Source organism: Sphaeramia orbicularis, chromosome 20 (assembly GCF_902148855.1).
Source record: "Sphaeramia orbicularis chromosome 20, fSphaOr1.1, whole genome shotgun sequence".
Classification (NCBI taxonomy): domain Eukaryota; kingdom Metazoa; phylum Chordata; class Actinopteri; order Kurtiformes; family Apogonidae; genus Sphaeramia; species Sphaeramia orbicularis.
Genome location: NC_043976.1, coordinates 36,112,500 through 36,135,857, shown reverse-complemented (window position 1 = coordinate 36,135,857; position 23,358 = coordinate 36,112,500). Strand labels below are relative to the sequence as shown.

Below are 23,358 nucleotides of genomic sequence, written 5' to 3'. Positions count from 1 at the left end.
GAGAAAGAGGGTTTTTCTCATCTTATGTCGTGACCTTTTGTGGTTGTTTTTGTCTTGTTCAGCACCAAAGGCCCTCAAATCGCTTATGAGCGCAGCTTCAGATGGAAGCTTGCCCATTTTCGCTACTTGTGCCAGGTAGGTGTGACCTCACTCATCCTCAGACTCCTCCTCCCTACAGACCTGAGTCCATATGGTGTTTTATTCTGGGTTTAATCAAGACAGTGTCTGGGACTGCATGTGGCCACCTATAGAGAAGGTGCTGCGCCTTGCATCTTTTTTCACTATGCATCATCTTTTTTTGTGCACTTCCAGTTGGAAATCTCAGAAATACAGAGGGGTGGTTTTTCTTTCTCTCTCTCTTTTTTTTTTTTAGCATTAAGGAAGAAGATTAAAAGGGTATTCTGGCTGTTAATCTGGACCTTTACATGTTACACAAAATTATCACAACAGACATAAAATCATAAATGCACATTTATCTGAGCTAAATTTTACTGCTGAGTGTTGTACTTTAGTCACATTGTGTGTTTTAAGGTAGTTTTATCATATAATGGTGGTAAAAAATGATAATATGTTGCCATAGAAACGAAACCCACGTTCCATCCTCGAGCTCCCCAGTGCTTTAATGATGCTTTTTTTGCCAGAACATAAAATGCTAAATGGACACAGGCCCTAACTCTGTTCCTTACTACCTTTTTACTTGTGTTAATCTTACGTGTTGATTTTTTTCTGTTTTTCTAGTCTAATGCTCTTCCCAGCCATGTGAAGATCACCGTCTCCAGACAGACATTATTTGAAGACTCTTTTCAGCAAGTAAGTGGGTCCCTCAACCACAGTTATCCTTTGTTTTATTTGGGCAAATGGACTGCATTTACAATATCTTTACAATGCACCTCATTCATCTGATTTGTGGACGACCTGCTTTACCATCGAAGCCACAGCTGCCCCAATACATATGGAAAAACACAAAGTAGCCCACATGCAAAATAAAACTGGCACTTTTCAGTTTACAAAACATTCATCATGTCATTTAGGGGTCGCCCAAGGATATATTTTATAGTTTGAAGCTGGAAAAAGCTGGGAGTTGGTGTTATTTCTCCCTTCTTCGTCATAAAAAAGTCAGAAATTATACTCATGCTTTGAAAATCTTGTCTTTGTTTCAAACATCTGTACTGAGCTTCCAAGCCACAGTAATAAATACATGAATATATAAATCTGGCACCAAATTACTGTTTCTAAGGAGATTTTCTGATGCGTTTAAGATCTTAATAGTATGTGTTTATTATCAGATTATGGCCCTGAAGCCTTACGACTTGAGGAGGAGACTCTACGTCATCTTCAGAGGAGAGGAGGGTCTAGACTACGGCGGCTTAGCTCGGTAACACAGATTCACATTTCCATTTTATTTGTGCCATTTCTGTTTCTGTTTCCTCACCTTGCCTCTGTCCAACTTTGCAGGGAGTGGTTCTTCTTGTTATCTCATGAGGTGCTGAACCCTATGTACTGTCTATTCGAGTACGCTGGCAAGAGCAACTACTGTCTGCAGATCAACCCAGCCTCTGCTATCAACCCCGACCACCTCTCCTATTTCTGCTTCATAGGCCGCTTTATCGCTATGGCAAGTCCATACGCAAACACAATATTAGGTTTCTGTGTTTTCAGATTTGTCAATGCAGTAAAGTGAAGTCATTTCTGTGTATTTGTCTCTGACTGCAGGCACTTTTCCACGGGAAGTTCATTGACACAGGCTTCTCCTTGCCTTTCTACAAACGCATGTTGAACAAGAAATTAATCCTCAAAGACCTGGAGTCCATCGACCCAGAGTTTTACAACTCACTCATATGGATCAGGTAACGTTTAAATGATCTCCACACTTTTAAAGGCCTGATATTTTGCTTTTTTAAATGGAATTATGCATTTTAAAACATTTCCCTGTCGTCTGCATAAACTGTAAATGCTAAGATTGGGTCTGAATTCTTCATTAATTCAACTCCACAGGTCCATCTTCAACCTTATTTCTGACTAATGACATGAGACAGGTCATTTTGAGCGCTGGCCCTTTAAATGTGCATGAGCCACTTCATGTCCCGTCCCCCCCCCCCCCCCCCAGGATGTTGACTGTGCTTTCTGTCCCGTTCAGTTACTTGTGTTCATTAATACAACCAACAACTGAACATTGTAGGTAATTGGCTCGAAGTTTGGACATATTTTCAGTATGGACTACAACCGCTGCTGCTGACTAACAGTTATGACGTACTCTGAGAAATGTTCGTTTGAAGTCTTGACCTTATATGTGCAAATTTCGTGATGTAACTAGGTATAAAACGTAACAAATTAAGCAGGAATTGAAATGGGTAGTAGAAATACACTCAGGTTTTGCCGGAATGAATACAAAGATAGCTTTGCAGCACCTGGAGGGTTCAAATTCAAACTATTTGAACTATTAGGGTCAAAATACACAAGTACATTTACCAAAGACTAATAAAAGTGGGTTTAGCAAAATATGACCCCTTTAAATGTAATATTTCATTAGTGCTGTTTTCATTTTGTGTTTCCATCTCGTTCCATCTCAGGGACAACAACATTGAGGAGTGTGGTCTGGAGATGTACTTCTCTGTTGACATGGAGATCCTAGGGAAGATCACATCACATGATCTCAAACCCGACGGTGCCAACGTCTTGGTCACTGAGGAGAACAAGGAGGAGTATATCAGGTACATTATAACCACTGTTAGGAGTTAAGAGTCGTCTGTTATATTCATTTATTATTATTTAGTTGCATCTGTTGTGCTGTTTGTTTCTCCATTGATTGCCTGCTGCCCCAGTTACCCTTTGTGTAATTCATTTATTTATTTATTTTTGTGACAGTTCCATTTGTTTTGTTTTCCTCGTCTTTCTTTGTTGTAGATATAATTTCTTTGTTATATATAATTTTATTTTTCAAGAAGGTTTTATACAAAAAAAAGTAAGATAACAAGAACATTTGAAGAGAAGTGTACACAATCAAATAAAATACAATGCCATTATACTGGGAAATACAATTTCATAAAGAAAAGAGAATATAAATACAAAAGAGAAAAAAGAAAAAAAAAAAAGATTTAAACAAAATCTGGCTGTCTTAATAAAATGTATGTCCTCCATTTCTCCCATATTTGATCAAATCTATCATTTTGGAGTCTGTTGTAAAATATGATTAGCGCTATTACAAAAACCGAGTGAACGGTTTGATGCTAGTCTTCCAAGGTTGGTCGTAGATATAATTTCATGTAATTCAAATGTAATAACTGGTGCATATAAAAATGGAAATGAGATTACAGGTCTATTATTCGCTGCAAGACGGTGTTGTTAGAACATGCTAAGCTGTCCTGTTATAAATCAGGTTACCCTGCATGATCATTTGTAAGAATTCATCCCTAATTTGTCATAGAGCTTGTGTTGGAAATGCTGAATATCTGCCTTTGCGCTGTTTATACACCCATATATTTTAACCTTATTATCCTACATACCTGAGTTGAATTATAATTTGTATAAGTGTCTGCAATTTCCAAGCATTTTTATATTTACTAGAACTGTTTCTGTACATGTGTAGATAGATGCAGATGTTGCAACATTCAGGAAAAGTGAGATTTTTTCAGACAAGTGTATTTCTGATGCAAATTTGTGTTTAAAAAATCATAAAAGTAATAATTTTATCACCATCCTGTGTCCATTTGTCCATTGTGCCATTTTAAGTACATACAGGATGTGTTTTGTCTGTTAGTGATGAAAAAATATAAAATGCAACACTCCAGAGGCACTCTTAAGAAAATATAGCAGCCTTGTACATGAAGAAAATTAATTTAAAAAAAAAAAGAAAGAAGATAAACTGGATAGAAAATTGGATATAAAAGTAAAAAATGTGTGTTTTGTGTGCTCCAGTTTAATGGCAGAGTGGAGGTTCTCCCGTGGGGTCGAAGGTCAGACCAAAGCATTCTTGGACGGCTTCAACGAGGTTGTTCCTCTTCAGTGGCTCCAGTATTTCGATGAAAAGGAGCTGGAGGTGAGCAGCAGCTGATCATTGTGATATGTGTGTTGTGTTTTAAATGTTTTTTTTAAGTCATTATCTCCTCCACTGTGAGGCCTTTTTCTCCTCAGCGTCTTCTTGATGTCACTGTTTCCATTCTTTACCCAGTCAGCTCTCATTAATGTACATTAATGAGATGTAATGTCTTCTTGCTTTATTTTTTCTAGGTCATGTTGTGTGGCATGCAGGAGGTGGACCTCCAAGACTGGCAGAGGAACACAGTGTATCGCCACTACACCAGGAACAGCAAACAGATCATCTGGTTCTGGCAGGTACTGGAATCTGTGTTAAATCTGTTTGTTCTTTAAAGTCTGGTGATGTTTGGTCAATGGGTAAATAGTGCTTTAGATATACTTCTATTACTTCAAACACTTTGTGTTAAAAACAGGTACATATGGGTTAATTCTATTGACCACCGTGCTGATGAAGTGATGCAGTTGATCTTCAAGCACCTTCAATGGCAGCTTACTGGTCCTAATATGCTAATGCTGATGCTAGGTGCTGTGTGTATTTGGAAAGGTAAAATGCAGACTGAATTGGACTGCCATAAATATAAAACACATTTGTTCCATCTGATCCTTATGGGTAAAACCAGATAAACAAATAAAAACAGACGGGTTTATGTAGCCTGGCCAGCCATCCATCTTTCTCAATGAGAAATCCATCTGGAATCGTGGGACTTGAATCAAAATATGAAGGCAGGACTAACAGGCGCCGAGTAAACCAATCACAGATAAGATGGATGTGACGTAATTATGTCACATGTCAACAAACCTCAGCATGTTTCCTTCATGGCGTGTGGTGGTGGAGGTCAAGTAGAAACTTCAGTGAACGATTACTGTTGCTTTTGTCAGAGAAACTTGAGAATACAGGGTGTTATCTGGAATTCAATCCTTATTTTTGAATCAAGTAAACAACGGACAACAGTTGTAAAGAGATTTGTGGACTTGGAACTGACTTTGACTTGCGACAAAAAGAAGTTGGTGCATATGACGCATTGTGAAACACCCGCACCCCAGACTTGTGATTGGTCAATATAGAATAGATGGTGCATATTTCACAGCGATTGGCCCAATTCCAGACTGTTTTCTCAGTATTGAATATATGAATGAAGAGAGAAGAAGAGATGAGAAAACCGGATGGCTGGCCAGGCTAGGGCTTCTGTGCATTTTGTTATGGTATTTGCCACTGTCCTGTTTGTGTTCTCTACTTATGCTTGATGAACTGTTACTGTTACTTTGTTGTCTGCAGCTGGTGAAAGAAGTGGACAACGAGGTGCGACTGCGACTCATGCAGTTCGTCACTGGAACCTGCAGACTTCCATTAGGAGGTTTTGCTGAACTTATGGGTCAGTAAAAGTAAACATTTATGACATTTATTATCCAGCAACAAATACAGAATATTTACTTGTTCTTCTGACTTCTTGTTCATCGTCTTCTTTGCATTTCAGGAAGTAACGGGCCCCAAAAGTTCTGCATCGAGAAGGTGGGGAAGGACACATGGCTTCCCAGGAGCCACACATGGTGAGAAGAGACTGAAATAAGTAAAGCAAAGAGGAAATAGAATGATAAATGATGTAATAATGGAGCAGGAAAATGCCAGTGGTAGATTTATAAGATAATATCAAGTCACTTGGGAAATGAACCATCTTTAATATTATGTTGTGTTTTTTTTTTAAAACACTTTAGACTTTAACAGCTTTGTAAAGTCAAAATAGAAGATATACGTGAATATGATAAATAAAACTCAATCTAGATTACACAAATCAAAGTAATTAATAAATTAAACTGAATATTAAACAACATTTTATCAGTTATGACAGTTATCAGTTGGGAATTTTTTCTTCTTTGATTAGCTGATTATTATGTCTGTGTTACATCGTGTGTAATGAATTTCTGCAAGAAAGATTTAGTTTTTTTTACGTATTTTTTTTTAATCTGATGCCAGTTACTGTTTTTTTAAAGTGTTAGAACCCTGAACATGATTGAATATTTGATAGTCTTGAGCAGAGCTGAAGTCATTTAAGAGATTTATGTGGAAAAAATATTGATTTATGATGATTTTATAGCCTTTTTTTAGTTCATAAAATGTCCTCTCAGTGTTAATTAATCAGTCAATCTCCAAAACAATTATTAGCATTATTATACTTTCTGTTTCCATATTAAACACAGGTGATTATTATGTGCTCATTCTGCTCCCGACCCTTCATTCTGTTAATTTCCCTTCCTTTTCCCATCTTGTTTTTCCAGTTTTAATCGTCTGGATTTGCCCCCGTACAAAAGCTTCGAACAGCTGAAGGAGAAGCTGCTGTTTGCCATCGAAGAAACCGAAGGATTTGGCCAAGAATAAACGGTGGAGTCGACCCGTTTCTACCCCCCCCATCGCTGTTTATTCAGCCAACTAAAACAAACAAAAGAGAAAAAAATTGCACAAGATAACCACCAATGTATATAAGCTATTTTGTCATTTTAAACCAAATCTTAATTTGCAGCGTCATTTTTGCCGCAGCCCTTTCACCCCCAGCCCGTAGATATATTATACGATACCCTGTCATGAAATATGCAAGCATTTCTGCTCCTCTGTGTGAAAACAGAAATCACAGATAGATTTTTTTAATACCCACCCCACTGCTGGCTGGCTTTTTACAGAGACTGAAAGTGTTTTTGAGAGGATTTTATAGTCGAAGCACAGTCTTGGGGCTCTAAAGCTCTAGTTCTATAGGGCTTTTAACAGGTGAGTGTGTTACGTGGGTCGGTGCCTAAAATGTTTTTTTCCGTTGTTGAACCCATAGTGTTTGTCGCAGTAGTTCTCGTGTGCTTGCATGGCTGCCTCTGAAGACAAGAAGACTGCTCGCGGATGCCCAGGACGCCAAGTCGTTTTAGCGCAGATCGCTCTGTCTCCTTTTATTTCTCATTACCAAACCGACAGTGTTCAGGATAGAGTCGATCCAGAACAACCCGACCTTTAACCAGACCTGCTCTCACAGTGTCACGAAGATCCAGAAGGAGCAAAAGATGTATATGTCAGAGAATAGATTCACGGATCTCCTCAAATAGAGGTCGAAACCTTTATTTTCCTGAAGTTTAGAAGGTACCAGGCCTTTATTTGATGGAGGCTTGTATTAGAGTCAGGCCTTAATTTCTAATTTTAACCCTCAAAGACCTAGACAGCTGCTGGTGACCAAAAGTATCTACTGATCTAAAATGTTTAATAACTTCTGAACCATTAATTCTATCAATACATGTAAATAATTGAGGTAAAATGCAGTTTGTCATCTTTTCATGGTCATCAGATATGACCCATTTGGATGTTCAGAGGCTCTGTGGTGAACATGGAAACACCGTCATCTTCTACAACATTGATTCACCAGTAAAACCCATGGAGTTGGATCAATGACAGTGGATGGAGACACATCTTTTAGGTTCAGTCTTCCTAAAAAAAAAAAAAGTCAGTTTTTCTTCATTTTTATCTGTTTTGATATCATAACCTTTGAATTTACTTGAGATTTTATAAACACCTGCATGATCAGTAAATTAAATACAGGAAAATGCAGGGGATACTATCATGATAAATGGTGAGAAAATGTTAAACTTGAAAGTTGCCACAAAAATAGCTCCAGGTCTTTAAGGGTTAATAAGTAGAAATGGATATCTAGTATTTTAATACAAACTGTTTCTAGTGCTTTTATCGCTCTTTTAAACTTCTATAGGTAACAACTGGGCTAAAACAGTCCGGCTGAGATCAGACGGTAACACTTTAGGTGAGTGATTTAGGACAATTAAGTGTTAAATAGCAGCAATATATCCCTGATTGTATTAACGGCAGCACGTTAAAATGCAGAAACCTGAACTTTATCTGCCTTTATTAGGGGAAATACAGCATCCAGTGTGTAGCCCCCCAGTCTGAAAGAAGCAACAAGACTCAGTTTTCACTAAACCATTGTAGGATTTGCAGATTTAACACAACAGACGAAAAAAAAAAAAAAAAAAAAAAACCTTAAAAAAATAGCTGCTTGACTGAATCTGTAGCATCCAGTTTCCTCCCAGATACAGGAAAGTTTTGCATTTTTCACTTAATTTCCATGTCAGTTACACCTTATCTGTGCACAAAAAGCTGGAAAAGCTAAAGTAGATCATGAGTAAAGAAGCCAGGTAGAAACATTTGATCTCAGAAAAGCCTTTTTGTCAGTTTTGACGCTCGAAACCAGTGGTGTCAAACTCGTTTTAGTTCAGGGACCACGTGTAGCCCAATTTTTACAGCCGGACCAGTAAAATAATAAAAAAAAAATATATATATATATATAAATAACAACAACTCCATATTTAGCTCTAATAATTCATTAATTACATTATGAACATGTGTATGATCCTATGATATTTTCACCAAAAAAATGTGAATAACCTGAACAATCATGCGTAACCTGAAATTTCTTACGAACAATATTATGCCTCGTCTTATCATTAACACTTGCATTACAAATCACCGATCACAGTGGATCTGCAAACACGCAAAACATTTAGTAAAAGGCATAATATTGTTAAAATTGCACTTATTTTTCTTTAGGAAGTTCCGGTCGGTCATAGGTTATTCGCATTTTTTGTGAAAGTAGTTTGTAAAGGTTAACATTTTCACACTGTATTTTTACTTTTGAAATTTTTCACATTAAAACAAAGACAAAAATTTGGAGATGACATTATTTATATTAGTATTTTATTGGTCTGACACACTTGAGATCGAATTGGTCTGTATGTGACGTGTGAACTAAAACAATTTGAAGCCCTTCAGTGTAATTTTTGGATTTAATAAATTCATCCACGGGTCGGATCGGACCCTGTGGCGGGCCGGTTTTGGTCCGCGGGCCATATGTTTGACACCCCTGGTCTAAACCTATACCTCATACCCCTGACTGATCATTTTCTAATATTTACTTCTACCATCATTGTGCGTAAACACCAGTGGCAGCACATTTTTACCAGCGACTTCCTGGTGATTCCTCATCTCCAAAGGGCGTCTCATTCATTTAATAGTATTCTATCAGTGCATATGATAATGGACTGACCTCAGCTTTGCACATTGTACAAACCACTAAATAATCACATCTATCACATTTCAGGTCCTGAAACGACCCGAAACCGGCGCGTACATACTCAGATAATGCATGTAGGCGGCACAGAGCAGCAACTGGCCACGCTAAAGAGAAAATATCTACTTTTATTTTGTTTTTTCGGGCAGAAATTGAAGGCTTCTGAAGTGAAGAGCTGAGTCCTAAAGCCACTTTTTGACTTTTCTGACGTGTATGGGGTGCAGGGTTGTTAGAAGATAACAGTCCTGTCGCGTTAACACTGTGACTGCAGTCGAGCTCATCCTCAAACTGGAAGTCGAAGCCGTTCCTCCTCCTTCCAGAGATCGTCAAACCACAGGAGTAGAGTTTGTGAAAAGGATGAAAATGGTCGAATTTACACAGAGGTGGGAAAATTACGAGACACAGGGCAAAGCCTCTGCAGCCCTGGACTGATGGGAGACGACGAGAAGTTGAGTTTTTATTTTGCACCAATACATCTCCCTCGTCCTTCATTTACATCAGGGGCATCAAACTTATTTTAGTTCAGGGGCCACATCCAGTTGGACCAGTAAAATAATAATAATCTGTAAATGATGACTTTTCTCTGGTATAGAGTGAAAGAAGTAAAATTACATGATGGAAATGTTTACATCTACAAAGTATCCTTTTAAAAAAAACCTGAAATTACTCAAGAAAAAAAGTCTTTTGTTAAAAAAAAAAAAAATTGTATTGGTTTTTCAGATTTTATGAACATGAACAATAGAAAGAGCAATGAATGACAAAACATACAAAAAAAGAGAGAGAAAATCCCACCCCAAACTAAGGAGCGTGGCCATAAATTCAAAAAGATAAGAGAAAAAAGATGAAGTATAGATAGATAGATAGATAGATAGATAGATAGATAGATAGATAGATAGATAGATAGATAGATAGATAGTAAAAAAAATGAAAAAGGGAAGAAATAATAAATACCTAAATATATAAAATACTAATTGATGGATCAGTGAGTCTGTAAGGAGTGCAGTGGCTCCCAGATCTTCCAAAATTTGTCCGATTTGTGATTCCGATCATAACTCAGCTTTTCAAGAGGAATAAGAGCCGATATCTGTGATAACCACATATCTACTGTAGGGACCTGGGGACTAGACCACCGTAACAGGATACGTTTTTAGCCAGAAATACGAGAATCATTAACAAAGATTTGGCATCTGTATCAGGAGAGTCTGGAGTAATAAGTGTCATTTTAACAATATTCTGCCTCAGTTTATCATTTACACATGTGTGTCACAACTTACAGGTCACAGTGGATCTACAAATACACAAAATATTTACTAACAGACATAATATTGTTAAAATTACACTTATTTTTCTTAAGACGTTTCATGGTCATATTTGTTCAGCTTATTCACGTTTTTTGTTAATAACTTGAACAAATATAAAAAAATGAAATGTCAAAAGAAAAATAAGTGTAATTTTAACGATATTCTGCCTCAATTTATCATTTACACGTGTGTTACAACTGACAGATCACAATGGATCTACAATTACACAAAATATTTACTAACAGACATAATATTGTTAAAATTATACTTATTTTTCTTTAAACATTTCACGTTCATGTTTGTTCAGGTTATTCACGTTTTTGTGAATAACCTGAACAAACACGAACATGAAATGTCTAAGGAAAAATAAGTAGTTTTAACAGTATTCTGCTTCAGTTTATCATTTACACGTGTGTTACAACTTACAGATCACAGTGGATCTACAAACAAACACAGCATTTACTAATAGACATAATATCGTTAAAATTACACTTATTTTTCTTAAGACATTTCATGGTCATATTTGTTCAGGTTATTCACATTTTTTGTGAAAGAGTAGTTTGTAATTGCAAACATTTTCATGTAATTGTACTTTTTTTATAGAGGTAGAACGAAATATCAGCCGGCCGATATATTTTTTATACATAGATTTTTTTTCGATATTGGCCATCTGCCTTAATTTTTTTTTTTTGAAAGCCGATATTTGATCAGTAGTAAAAATGTTATGCGATATTTGATCAGGCACCTGTGTGGGCAGCCCTTGAGGTTCAATAAATGTTAAAAGAGTACTATCTGTACGTGTATTAATAATTTAATTTATATCGCTGCATAAAAATCTTAATTATCTGAGTGTTTCAGTTGTATTTTAACCCTTTCATGCATGAATTATGAGAACCTTAGTTGAGTTTTTTTGTTGTTTTTTTCTGACTTTTTATTCCTCCTTAGACATGAAAAAAACAATGAGATTGAGTTTTTTTGGTTGTTTTTTTTTTTACATAGATGCACAAAAATGTCCACTCAGCGACACCATGAATTTTATTCTTGAAGCAAAGAAACATGTATTTAAAACCCAATATCATAAAGTGATATGAAAACAGTGAAATGAAACCATGTTTAATGCAGCTAATCTGGTGTTTTCTCACATTTTAACATATTCTAAAACTAGTTATTTCTCACTTCATGGAGATAATATGCAAAAAAATAACTATTAACAATTGATTTCCACTCAAGAACCAATCAAGAACAGCAAAGTTACAGTAATGGTATGAATTGCAGTTTATGAGATGATACATAAGCGTCCACTGTGTTGGCTGATATGGAACTAAAACAACTAAACCCATGAATATACAAGAGAACAGCTGTAGAATAACTGTCCACTGCAGTGATCACTATGCATGAAAGGGTTAAGGCCAATGTGCTTTTTAAAAAAAAAAAAAAAAAAAAAAAAATTGGCTATAAATATCAGCCTCAAAAATCAGCTTTTTACACTGAAACAAAGAGAAGAATTTGGATTTGTCAGTATTTATAGGTTATTATGTTAGTATTTTACTGGTCTGGCCTGTTTGTGATCACATTGGTCTGCATGTGGCCCCTGAACTAAAATAATTTTCACATCCTCGACTGTTAATATCTTCAGTGTAATTTTTGCATTTCATAAATTCATCCCACGGGCCGGATCGGACCCTGCGGCGGGCCGGTTTTGGCCCGCGAGCCGTACGTTTGCCACCCCTGGTTTACATCATCGCTTCAGGGGATTCGACCCCAAAAATGTAACGTCCGATATAACTCTGGTGCTCATGGTTGGGGTGTAAAACGCAGGAGGACGGAGCCGTGGAAGTGGTCGGACACTTTCTGCCTCAGTCACGTTTATCAGCCGTGTAAATAAATAAAAAACAAACAAACAAAAAAAACCACAACAGACAAGAGAAGGAACGACGACAATACGAGAAACATCCACCGTAGCAAAAGGAACCAACGTGGACGGTAACAGCAGAACTCTGTGCTTCCTTTTGAACAGAAACCTGTAATCAAAGAAAATCAACTGTGTATGTGAATATCCACTGTATAAAGATGAATGAAAGTAAATAAATACTTAAATATTATAATGAATTACACAGAACCGCCGCTCCATTGATGGAAATCTGTGATGCCTTTGTTTTTATCAGATCGATGGAGCATTCGAGGGCGCCGTCGGGGCTTCAACATGGACGGGAAAAGACAGTGTCCCTGAACGCAGCAACGACGGGGGCCTCGAACGCATCCAGACTGTAACATATCGCGTGTAGATACACACTGTAAACACCAACACACTGTACAGAATGCCCCTTTACCGGAGACGATGTGTATAGAAGATTCATTTTTAATCTGCTTTTACCCATTTTAATGAACAGAGATGGATTTATGAGACAAATAAATACGTGAATAAACCCCCTCCATGACCATGCTTTATTTTTTAATTTTATTTTAATTTTATGTTTTTTTTTTGTTTTTGTTTTTTTGTGGTGTGATCATCGGGGGGTGAGAGGCCTTCTGCTCAGGATTCACAACAAAAACTGTTGGCGATTCTTTATTTTTCTCGAAGAAAAATAAAACAATGTGCTTTATCCTTTTGCTTTGGTTGGATCTTGCCTGTGAGAAGAACCATATTTAATAAATATATCTGACCATCTGTACAGCTGGTTTGATTTTATTATTTTTAATCCGTTTATTTCTGACTAATTACAATGAGAGTGAGGAATGTATGGTGTTTGACCACTAGGGGGCAACATTTTCAGCCCTGCTTGCAATGACAGGTTTTATTTGACCTAAAAAGAACAAACATTCAACAAATTTACATTAATACCTGTTAAAAGTGGTTGAATATAAGTACTATAGCACAAATTTGAGGTATTTAAGTATTAATAGGTATTTAATTCCATTTTAACTCATGTGGATGCTGTGAATTTATGACAATCTTGGACCAAAAATGTCAAATAACTGCTATAAAATCATCACATTAATATTTTTTCTGTACAAATCTCTTAAACCATTTCAGTTCTGCTTAAAACTACTGATTGTTTAATAGTTTAAATTTCAGTTTTCATATGTGATGTCGCTTGTTACTACATAAATATGAGATATTTTCCATATAATACATGGTGGAGTCTAGGACATGTCAAAAAAATGTCCATTTATTTTTCATTTTGTTGATTTTTTGCATTTTGCTCATTTTATTCACTTTTTTTCATTAAGTTTATTATGTCATGTATTTTCATACTTTTTTGTTCGTTTTGTTGATAATTTTATCATTTTTAGGTCATTTTGTTGCTTATTTTCTTTATTTTGATTATTTTGTTCCTGAGTTTGTCCATTTTTGTTCATGATATTGATTATTTTGTCATCTATTTAACTCCATTGTTGCTTATTTTCTTTATTTTAGTTTGTAATTTTCTACCTTTTTTGTCCATTTGTATATTCTATTTAGTATTTTCATCTTTTTGTGTTCATATTGTTGACTTTTCCCTTTATTTTGTTAATATTCTTCACTGTTTTCATTTTTGTTCATTATATTGATTATTTTGTCATCTATTTAGCTTGATTGTTGCTTATTTTCTTTATTTTAGTTCATTTTGTTAATAATTTTCAACTTTTTTATCCATTTGCATATTCTGTTGATTATTTTCGTCTTTTTGTTCATATTGCTGAATTTTCTCTTTATTTTGTTAATATTCCTCACTGTTTTTATTATTTCTTCATTATATTCTACGCTTTTGTATATGTTTATGATTTTGTTGCTTATTTTCTTTAGTCGATTTTCTTTATTTTGCTCTTTTTTTTTGGTTAAACTTTCTCCGTTTCTGTTCAATTTGTTGATTATTTTGTTAATTTATGTTCATTCTGTTGATCATTTTCTCTATTTTGTTCATTTTAGTTCATTGGTAGTTTTTGTGGTTTCAATGTAAATCAACGAGACATTTTGTTTGTCATGAGGTTCCTGCACCGAAGAAAAAATACTAATGGAAAATATCTCATGTTTTATTAAAAAAGCAACACAAAACAAGTGTGATCATGTATTCAAACAGGCGTTTAAAGGGTTAAAATTCAGAAAATTATTGAACATGTGGTTAGTTTGAACAGAAATGAAATGGTTTTAAAGATTTATACAGAGAAAAAAGCAGAAAAATATTGATAAATGATGATTTTATGGCAGATTTTTTGCATGTGCATTTTTGTTTACAACAGACCTGTATGAGTAACTGACATGATTAAAAAATTACAAAAAAACCCAAAAAAACATAAAAGCCATAAACTGTAACACAGATATAATGATCAACAAATCGTAAAAGACAACGTGTACAAAAATGAGGATTAAACTCCATGTTTTTCATCCACTTCCTGTCCATTTGATTCCACATTTTACTTAAAATATTAAAGGATTAACAGTCGTTTCATTCACTCGTCTTCTATTAATAATTATAATATTATATACAGATATCTTTTATTTCCATTCAGTAGTTATTAACTGTCTAAAAGACTCTGAGGTCATGGTCAAACTCCACCTTCATCCCAGTTTTTTTAACAGGTCGACGGCTTCTTTATGAACCTGCAGAGAAACGAGAAAAAACACATCAGACACTATTTTATTCTGTTATCTTCATTATAACACATATTAATCGTATTTATTCAATATATATTATGATTATTTAGACATTTTGTATTGATTTTATTGACTATTTTGTCATCTTTTTGGGTCATTCTGGTTCTTTATGTTGCTCATTTCGTTCCTGAGATTGTTCATTTTTGTTTATTTAGTTCATTTTATGTTTATTTTGTTGCTTATTTTGTGCTTTTGGTTTTTAATTTTCAACTTTTGTTAATTTTGTGTATTGTGTTCATAATTTTGTGACTTTTTTTGTTCATTAGATTACATATTTTTACATAATGTTATTTTTTACTGATTCTTTTGTCATCTTTTAGGTCATTTTGTTTCTCATCTTGTTGCTTTATTCCTTTTCTTGATTATTTTCTTCATTTATGTTCATTTTGTAGGTTATTTTGTTCATTTAGTTCCTAACTTTCAACTTTATTGTTCACTTTGTTCATCATTTTGTCACTTTTTTTGTTCATTAGATTATATATTTTCACACAATGTTCTTTTTATTGAATCTCTTATCACCTTTTGGGTCATTTTATGTCTCATCTTGTTTTGTTCCTTATTTTCTTTATTTTTCCTGGTTATTTTCTTTGTTTTGCTCATTTTGTTCATTGTTTTACAGTTTTTTCTTGATTTTGTTCATTATATTCGACATGTAAGTGATTATTTTGTCATTTTTTCAGGTCATTCTGTTTCTTTATGTTACTCATTTTGCTCCTGAGTTTGTTCATTTTTGTTTATTTTCTTCATTTATGTTTATTTTGTAGCTTATTTTGTTCATTTGGTTCCTAATTTTCAACTTTTTTGTTCATTTTGTTGTTTTTTGTTTATTATACTATTCCTTTTTGGACAATGTTCTTTTTATTGATTCTTTTATCATCTTTTACATCACTTTGTTTCTCATCTTGTTCCTTTGTTCCTTATTTTCTTTATTTTTCCTGATTATTTTCTTTATTTTGCTCATTTTGTAGCTTATTTTGTCCATAATTTTATACTTTTTTATTGTTATATTTGATATTTAGTGATTATTTTGTCATTCTTTTTTAATATCTTGTTCATTTTATATTCTTTTTTAAATTTCTGTTCATGTTGTAGTGTATTTTGTCACTTTGTTGCTTATTTTCCTTATTTCGGTCCATTATTTACTGTATTTTGTTCATTTTGTTCCAGAGTTTTTTCATGTTGTGGCAAATTGTTTTCATTTTCCTCATTATATTCTACATTTTATGATTATTTTGACGTTTCTTTCTGATGAAAACAGTGAAACCTGTATTCTGAAAACAGTGTACACATGAGTTTGTTAATTTTTGTTTATTTTCTTCGTTTATGTTCATTTTGTAGCTTATTTCGTTCATTTGGTTCCTAATTTTCAATTTTTTTGTTCATTTTGTGTATTTTGTTCATCATTTTGTCACTTTTTTGTTCATTCGATTATATATTTTTGACACAATGTCCTTTTTATCTTTCTTTTATCATCTTTTAGGTAATTTTGCTTCTCATCTTGTTGCTTTTTTTCCTTAATTTCTTTATTTTTCTTGATTATTTTCTTTATTTTGCTCATTTTGTTCATAATTTTGTCAATTTTGTTCATTATGTTTGACATTTTAGTGATTATTTTGTCATGCTTTGTCAGTATGTTGTTCATTTTATACATTCTTTTTAAAATTTCTGGTGGTTTTTTGTTCATTTTGTTCCAGAGTTTTTTTTTTCATTTTGTGGCTAATTTTTTTTCATCATATTCTACATTTTATGATTACTTTGACATTTCTTTGTGATGAAAACAGTGAAACCTGTATTCTGAAAACACTGTACACACGAGTGTGTTCATTTTTGTTTATTTTCTTCATTCATGTTCATTTTTTAGCTTATTTTGTTCATAATTTTACACTTTTTTGTCAATTTTGTTCATTATAGTTGACATGTTAGTGATTATTTTGTCATTTTTTGTTAGTATGTTGTTCATTTTATACATTCTTTTTAAAATTTCAGTTTGGTGGTTCATTTTGTTCCAGATTTTTTTTTTCATTTTGTGGCAATTTTTTTTTCATTTTCTTCATTATATTCTACATTTTATGGTTATTTTGGCATTTCTATCTGATGAAAACAGTGAAACTTGTATTCTGAAAACACTGTACACATGACCAAATCTGGAATAACGTCAGCGTATCCACGTGTTTTTAATCAGAAAATGCGTATTATTATTCAGAATAATTTGGTACATGTTTTTGAAACCATGTGGTGTGTGTTTTTATACCTCTTTATCCTCCAGCGTACGAGCCGGATAGTCCTTGGCTTTTTTCAACCACAGAATTGCTTTTTCCTTGTCGTTCATGCCCAGGTACGTCTTCCCGAGCATCAGCAGGTTTTTACTGTAAAAGTTCGGATCAACTGAAGGAAAAACACACACGTTAGATCCAGTTTAACCCATTTTAAACCAGATTTATATATTACATCCTGTGTTTTACCTTCTTCAGCTTTCAGGAAGAATTCCAGCGCCTGAAAAAATAACATAACACATTTATCAATGAGGTAAAGCCGGATGGTGATGATGATGATGAAGAGCGCTGACCTCCTCGTACGTCGACACCGGAGGAGACGCGAAAATCACTGCGGCCACTTTACGTTGATACCAAGGAAGTTCAGCGAAGGCGAAACACCTAAAAAAATAAAGTTTAAGATAACTTCAAGTACTGATTATTGAGGGATTTTGCTTTTATTTTATTCATTGTTTTATCATATTTCAGGTCATTTTGTTGCTTATTTTCTTTATTTTGTTTTGTATTTTATTCATTTTGTTCAGCATTTTACACTTTTTTGTCCGTTTTTTATTTATTTGATTATTTTGTTGTTTTTTTGTTCATTTTGTTGCTTATTTTCTTCATTTTGTTTTGTATTTTCTTCATTTTGTTCAGCATTTTACATTTTTTTGTCCCTTTTTTATTATTCAGTTCATTATTTTGTCATTTTTTTGTTCATTTTGTTGATCATTTTCTATATTTTTGTTGATTACTTTCTTTTTTTTGCATCTTTTGTTCATGAGTGTTTATTTTTGTTCATTATTTTCTTAATTTTTGTCAATTTTGTTCATTATTTTCATTATTTGTTAATTTTGTTGCGTATTTTGTCATATTGTTAGGTCATTTTGTGGCTTTGTTGCTTATTTTCTGCATTGTTATTGATTATTTCCTTTATTTTGCACATTTTATTGTGTATTTTGGTCAGAATTTTCAACTTTTCTGTCCATTTTTGTCCCTTTGATTGATTATTATTCATTGATTTTATGTTCATTTTATTGATTATTTTATCATCTTCTTACTCATTGTATTGCTTATTTACATTTTTTCTTGGTTATTTTCTTTATTTTGCTCAATTTGTTCTTGAGTTTGTTCATTTTTGTCCATTTTGTTAATTATTTTCTTCATTTTGTAATTTTTTTTTGGCATTTCCTTCTGATAAAAATTTTGACCTAAGTTCTGATGAACAAAAGTTTCTGACGCTACTGAAGAAGCTAAGAGTCAAATATAAAATTACTGGTTGCTGTAAATTTCTCAAAAATGCTTCATTTCCTTCATTTCTGGTGAATTTTTGGCTCCAGTTTGGGCCTTTTGCACTCACTATACCCTCTAGTGGTCACATCAATCCCCATCAGTGTAAATAAATGAATTTCTTATCTCTACAATCCAATTTTTTTTTTTAGAAATACCGAAGCTTCTTCCATGTTTAAATACAATTAAATTAGTAAAATGAAATAAATGAAATGAAATACAATTATTAAATATGTGTAAACTCACCAGTATCCCAGGATGTGGATTGAAGTGGCGTCTTTGGGATTGAGTTCGACAGCTTTCTATTAAAAAAAACAACATATGTCATTTAATCACTGCACATTAAATATGATAACGTTAAAAATACAGCATCGACGTGTTTTTCACAAACCTCTAGATGGTCCCTGATGATGTACGAGTTTCCAATTTTCACCTTCACTCCTTCGTAATTGCCGACATCGCTGAGACACACGGCGTACCACTGAATTAAATTTAAGAAAAAAAAGAAAAAAAGACGTTTTAGATACTGAAATAAACTGTGGGATCATATTTACATCATGTTTGGTTGATTTATCACTTTCTAAAGCTGCTTCATGTTGGACATTCTTTAGATTCATGAAGAGAAAACATGAGTCAGAGTAGATTAAAAACAGTTTTACATCCACATTTTAACCAAATCCTTAGAAAATCTTTATTTTTGTCTATTTTGTTGATTTTGAGGAATATTTTGTTGACCTTATTTGGTTGGTTTGGTTTTTTGTTGATTATTTTCTTATTTTCAATTAATGTTTTGTTGATAATCTTGTACTTTTTTGTCCATATCATCAGTTATTTTGCCATTTTTATTCAATTTGTTCATTTTCTTTATTTTTGTTCATTATTTTATTCATTTCTGTTCAGTTTGTTCATTACTTTTTCATAATTTTCTACTTCTGTATGTTTTGTCCATTTTGTATTTTCTTTTGTTCATTTTGTTGATTATTTCGTTTATTTTGTTTAGTTCTTCATTTTTGTTCATTGTTGATTATCATCGTTTCAGCTCATTTTATTACTTTATTTTTTTTATTTTGGTTCATTCATTTCTATATTTTTGTTCATGTTATTGATTATTTTCTTTATTTTGCTCATTTTGTCCCCGAATGGGTTCATTTTTTTTGTCCATTCTGTTGATTATTTCCTTCAATTCGCAATTTATTGCTAATTTTCTTGAAATTTTTTTGTTGATTTTATAGATTCTTGGCTTATTCTGCCTTTGTTTTCTTTCACAATTACATCAAAGTGAACAAAGACAAATAAGTTCAGCCCTCAGTTGTTTTCTCCTAATAATAAAGTTTCTTATTCTTTTAATTTTCAGCCTCATGAACAGAAAACATCAATCTGACAAAATGTCCTTGTGTTTTTGATTACTGATGTTTTGTGAAATAATAATGGTAATACTACTAATAATAATTATAATTATTGTTTTTCTGATCAATATCTTTATTGAGTTTTTCATATAACACAAAAAAGAAAAAGAATAAATACAAATATAAAGCAAGAGGCTGGAGAGATATGAATGGAAGGTTATGCCGTGTGTAGCAAAAATAAAATCCAGCTTCTGTTCCTTCACATATAGAACATGTCATTATAAACTGCCAAATATACACTGACACAAACCAGCATAGACAAGCACATAAACCAACAGTGCTGATAATTATTATTCTTGATCTTATCTTACTTTGTGAGCTGCGAAACACTGCTCATCTTTTTCCAACGCCCTCTTTGCGTATTCGAAGGCCTCGTAGGTCAGCTGTTTCTTCCGTGTGGCGTCCATGTCGGGCAGGAGGGACAGGTCACGTGACGCCCGGGCCAACCTCCAAAGGAACTCTGCATCATCACTGGACAGAGGATGATGAATCACAGGTTATATGTATGTACAGCACAAAACCCAGACTGAAACGTGGTATTGATAATTACAATGCAACAGGCTGCATTTGACAACTACAATGTTCCTAAAGCAAAAAAAAATTTAACAGTCTTATTAATTTGATATGTTTTACAGCCGTATTGAGGTGATGGAGATAGTTAAACCACAAAATGACACATGTATAGATTAAAGAGTCACAAAAACTCTCATCAGGTCTAATTGTTAAAATCTTCTGTAGATTCTGACTTTGATACAATTTTTTTTCCTTGATGGTGGACTCACCTGTCCTTGTGTTCCAGCAGAAGTTGGTAGAGTTTCTCTGTTTCTGCACAGCTGTAAAGGTAGTCAGCCTGTTCCAACAACTCATCTGCATGGACACACAACAACACATTGTGTGGATTCAGGTCATAACGTCCACAAAAAGCAGTGACAGAAGAAGTACTCAGATGTAAGAATACCATATCATAATAATAACAGGACAAAAGTCTGAGTTTATTTTGAACAGCAGTAAATAATTCATTTTGTTGGTTATTGTGTTCATTTGTTGCTTATTTACTTATAATATTAAATTTTTGTTCATTTGTAGCTTATTTTGTTCATCTTTTTCATACTTTTTTGGTCGAATTCTGTTAATTATTTTGACGTCTTGTTAATTTTGCTGATTATTTTCTTCATTTTGTTCATCACTTCATTTTTGTTCATTTCATTGACTATTTTGTCATCTTTTTAGCTCATGTTGTTGCTTATTCCCTTTATTCATGTCCATTTTGATGATTTTTTTTCTTCAATTTGTACCTAATTTTGATCATAATTTTCTACTGTGTCCATTTTCGACTATTTTGTTCAACATTTTGTCCTTTTTTTGTTCATTATGTTGATTACTTTGTTGATTATTTTCTTGATTTTTGTTCATTTTGTTGATTATTTTATCATGTTCTGTTCAAAAATAACAGTGGAGAATTGTTATTACCTTATTAGTACTGTCACAAAATATTACTTTATATATTAATTGTTATTTGTTGTATGATTTACAATGTGAGAAAATGTGGCCAGACGTTCAGTTTATTGTCAAAGAAGAGTAAAGAATGCAGAAAATATTTTTTAAAAGTTAGATGAAGGAATCAGAAGATTTTGAAAGCACCAAATGAACTGATCTTTAAATTAGAATTAGGAGGTTCCACTGTTATCTTCCGTGGAAATTTGAGATTTGGCTCCAAAGTTTAGTGTATATTTCCGTCTTTATTCTCTAAGATCAGATCATCAGAGCAGTTTGTCTCGAATATGTCACATGTACTAAATAAAATATAAAATAGACATTACAAATCGGGTATTTTGAGGTGGGATTACCCTTTGGGACTCCACAACTTTTTCTCAAGCCTAATTTATAATAATAATAATAATAATAATAATAATAATAATAATAATAAATCGGTTTTATATAGCGCTTTTCTAAGTACTCAAAGTTTGTAGTGACCTAGGCTGCAATTATGTGTTATTTCTAATGAATAGGACCCAATCAAAAGAACTGATTTAAAGTAAAGTACATTCTCAAAGTTATACATGTTTTTTTCAATGATCTTTGCACCTCTTTCCAAAGCATGGACCACAGCTGAACTTTGCACTCTGAGATAAGCCTCATATCCCAAAAAGGAGAGGGCAGAAGGTCCAAGAAAGAATGCAGCTCTTCCAGTCTGCAAAAGAAAAGAGAAGTGGCACAGATACTCTGAAATAAGACATATATACATGCATATGGAATATTTACAATGTTGATTAGTCTCATTTAACTGGAGGTAACCTGAGTAGAAGTCTGGAGGTGCTGTGGTCACTAAATACCCTGCACCAGTACATATTAATCCAACTGATCTGACTGTTTTGGTTGCAATTTACCTAGACATGCAGTTTAATCAATGTGAATGCAAAGCTGGACAGCAAAAAACAACCTGCTGCCCTTTCACCTACATACCCACACATATATTCTTCTAAGTATTACACAGTTTACATTCCCTTTTTATGCATCTGTTATTAAATATCACTTCCAAACACTACTCCACAACTGTGATCAACATGGATAAAAAGCAAAATAATACTTTTAATGCAGTTTTCCTCAGAGGTGTCCAGTAGTACCGGTGTCCCCCTTTGGTCCGGATCCCTCTAGAAGTCGACAGTAAAGTCCTGCTTATAACCCGGGTTAATACTATAGCAGCCATGGTGTCAAAAGTCCATAGAATGTTGAATGATAGGTTTAATCCACTGCGGAATCAAAGTTAGGAGCCGGTCCAGCAAAACAAACAGTACACGTTCAAGACCAGAAATGATAACTGTTGCAGAATATCATCAACGGGTTTTTTTAAGCTAAAACATTAGCAACCAAGTCTATTTTTTGATCGTAAATAGATTCATAAGTTACTATCCATCACAAAAATGTTATGCTAACATTTGCAAGCTAGCATAACAGCCTTTTAACTTGCTAAAAATAATGAATTACATAGATATAACAAGCTAAACAAAAATACGCGTAAAATTTCCAGCTTTTTTTACTGAATTATTTACTTTTACACTTTTACACTAAATACGAAATTTATTTTATCACAAAGAATTACTTAAAATCACTAAAACCTAATATATCGATGGTTTATAGTAAGGTATTTAAACTGTTCTTGAACGCACCTCAGTGATGTTTGTTCCCTTCATATGGACTCGACTAGAAACAAACAGTGAAATAAAAGTTCCGTCATTTTACTCTGTTATTTTACCGCATAGTAGGACTTATTATCGGTTTTTCTTGAATTAATATACACAAAAAATATAATGGAGTCGTTATAAAAAGATT

General features: G+C 33.5%; 2 protein-coding genes across 3 annotated transcripts in view; one reads left to right on the top strand and one right to left on the bottom strand.

Annotated features, from left to right (window-relative positions):
• Positions 1 to 6,544, top strand: part of wwp1 (WW domain containing E3 ubiquitin protein ligase 1) — a 30,108-nt gene extending 23,564 nt beyond the window's left edge. For both annotated transcript variants that reach the window (XM_030123480.1, XM_030123481.1), the window contains exons 15-25: positions 63 to 135; positions 739 to 810; positions 1,287 to 1,375; positions 1,456 to 1,615; positions 1,714 to 1,847; positions 2,571 to 2,711; positions 3,916 to 4,036; positions 4,228 to 4,332; positions 5,312 to 5,408; positions 5,511 to 5,583; positions 6,310 to 6,544. In XM_030123480.1, the coding sequence (XP_029979340.1) occupies positions 63 to 135; positions 739 to 810; positions 1,287 to 1,375; positions 1,456 to 1,615; positions 1,714 to 1,847; positions 2,571 to 2,711; positions 3,916 to 4,036; positions 4,228 to 4,332; positions 5,312 to 5,408; positions 5,511 to 5,583; positions 6,310 to 6,409 (1,165 nt within the window). In that variant the 3' untranslated portion in view covers positions 6,410 to 6,544. The remainder of the gene's footprint in view (positions 1 to 62; positions 136 to 738; positions 811 to 1,286; positions 1,376 to 1,455; positions 1,616 to 1,713; positions 1,848 to 2,570; positions 2,712 to 3,915; positions 4,037 to 4,227; positions 4,333 to 5,311; positions 5,409 to 5,510; positions 5,584 to 6,309) is intronic.
• A 7,893-nt stretch (positions 6,545 to 14,437) lies between these two features.
• Positions 14,438 to 23,087, bottom strand: rmdn1 (regulator of microtubule dynamics 1). The gene is made up of 10 exons (XM_030123969.1): positions 22,616 to 23,087; positions 22,114 to 22,219; positions 20,811 to 20,895; positions 20,340 to 20,499; positions 19,014 to 19,103; positions 18,869 to 18,924; positions 17,647 to 17,734; positions 17,543 to 17,573; positions 17,332 to 17,465; positions 14,438 to 15,026 (listed from the first exon to the last, which is right to left on the bottom strand). The coding sequence occupies exons 1-10, from the start codon at positions 22,733 to 22,735 to the stop codon at positions 14,985 to 14,987; spliced, it is 912 nt and encodes a 303-aa protein (XP_029979829.1). The 5' UTR covers positions 22,736 to 23,087; the 3' UTR covers positions 14,438 to 14,984.
• Positions 23,088 to 23,358: the final 271 nt, after the last annotated feature.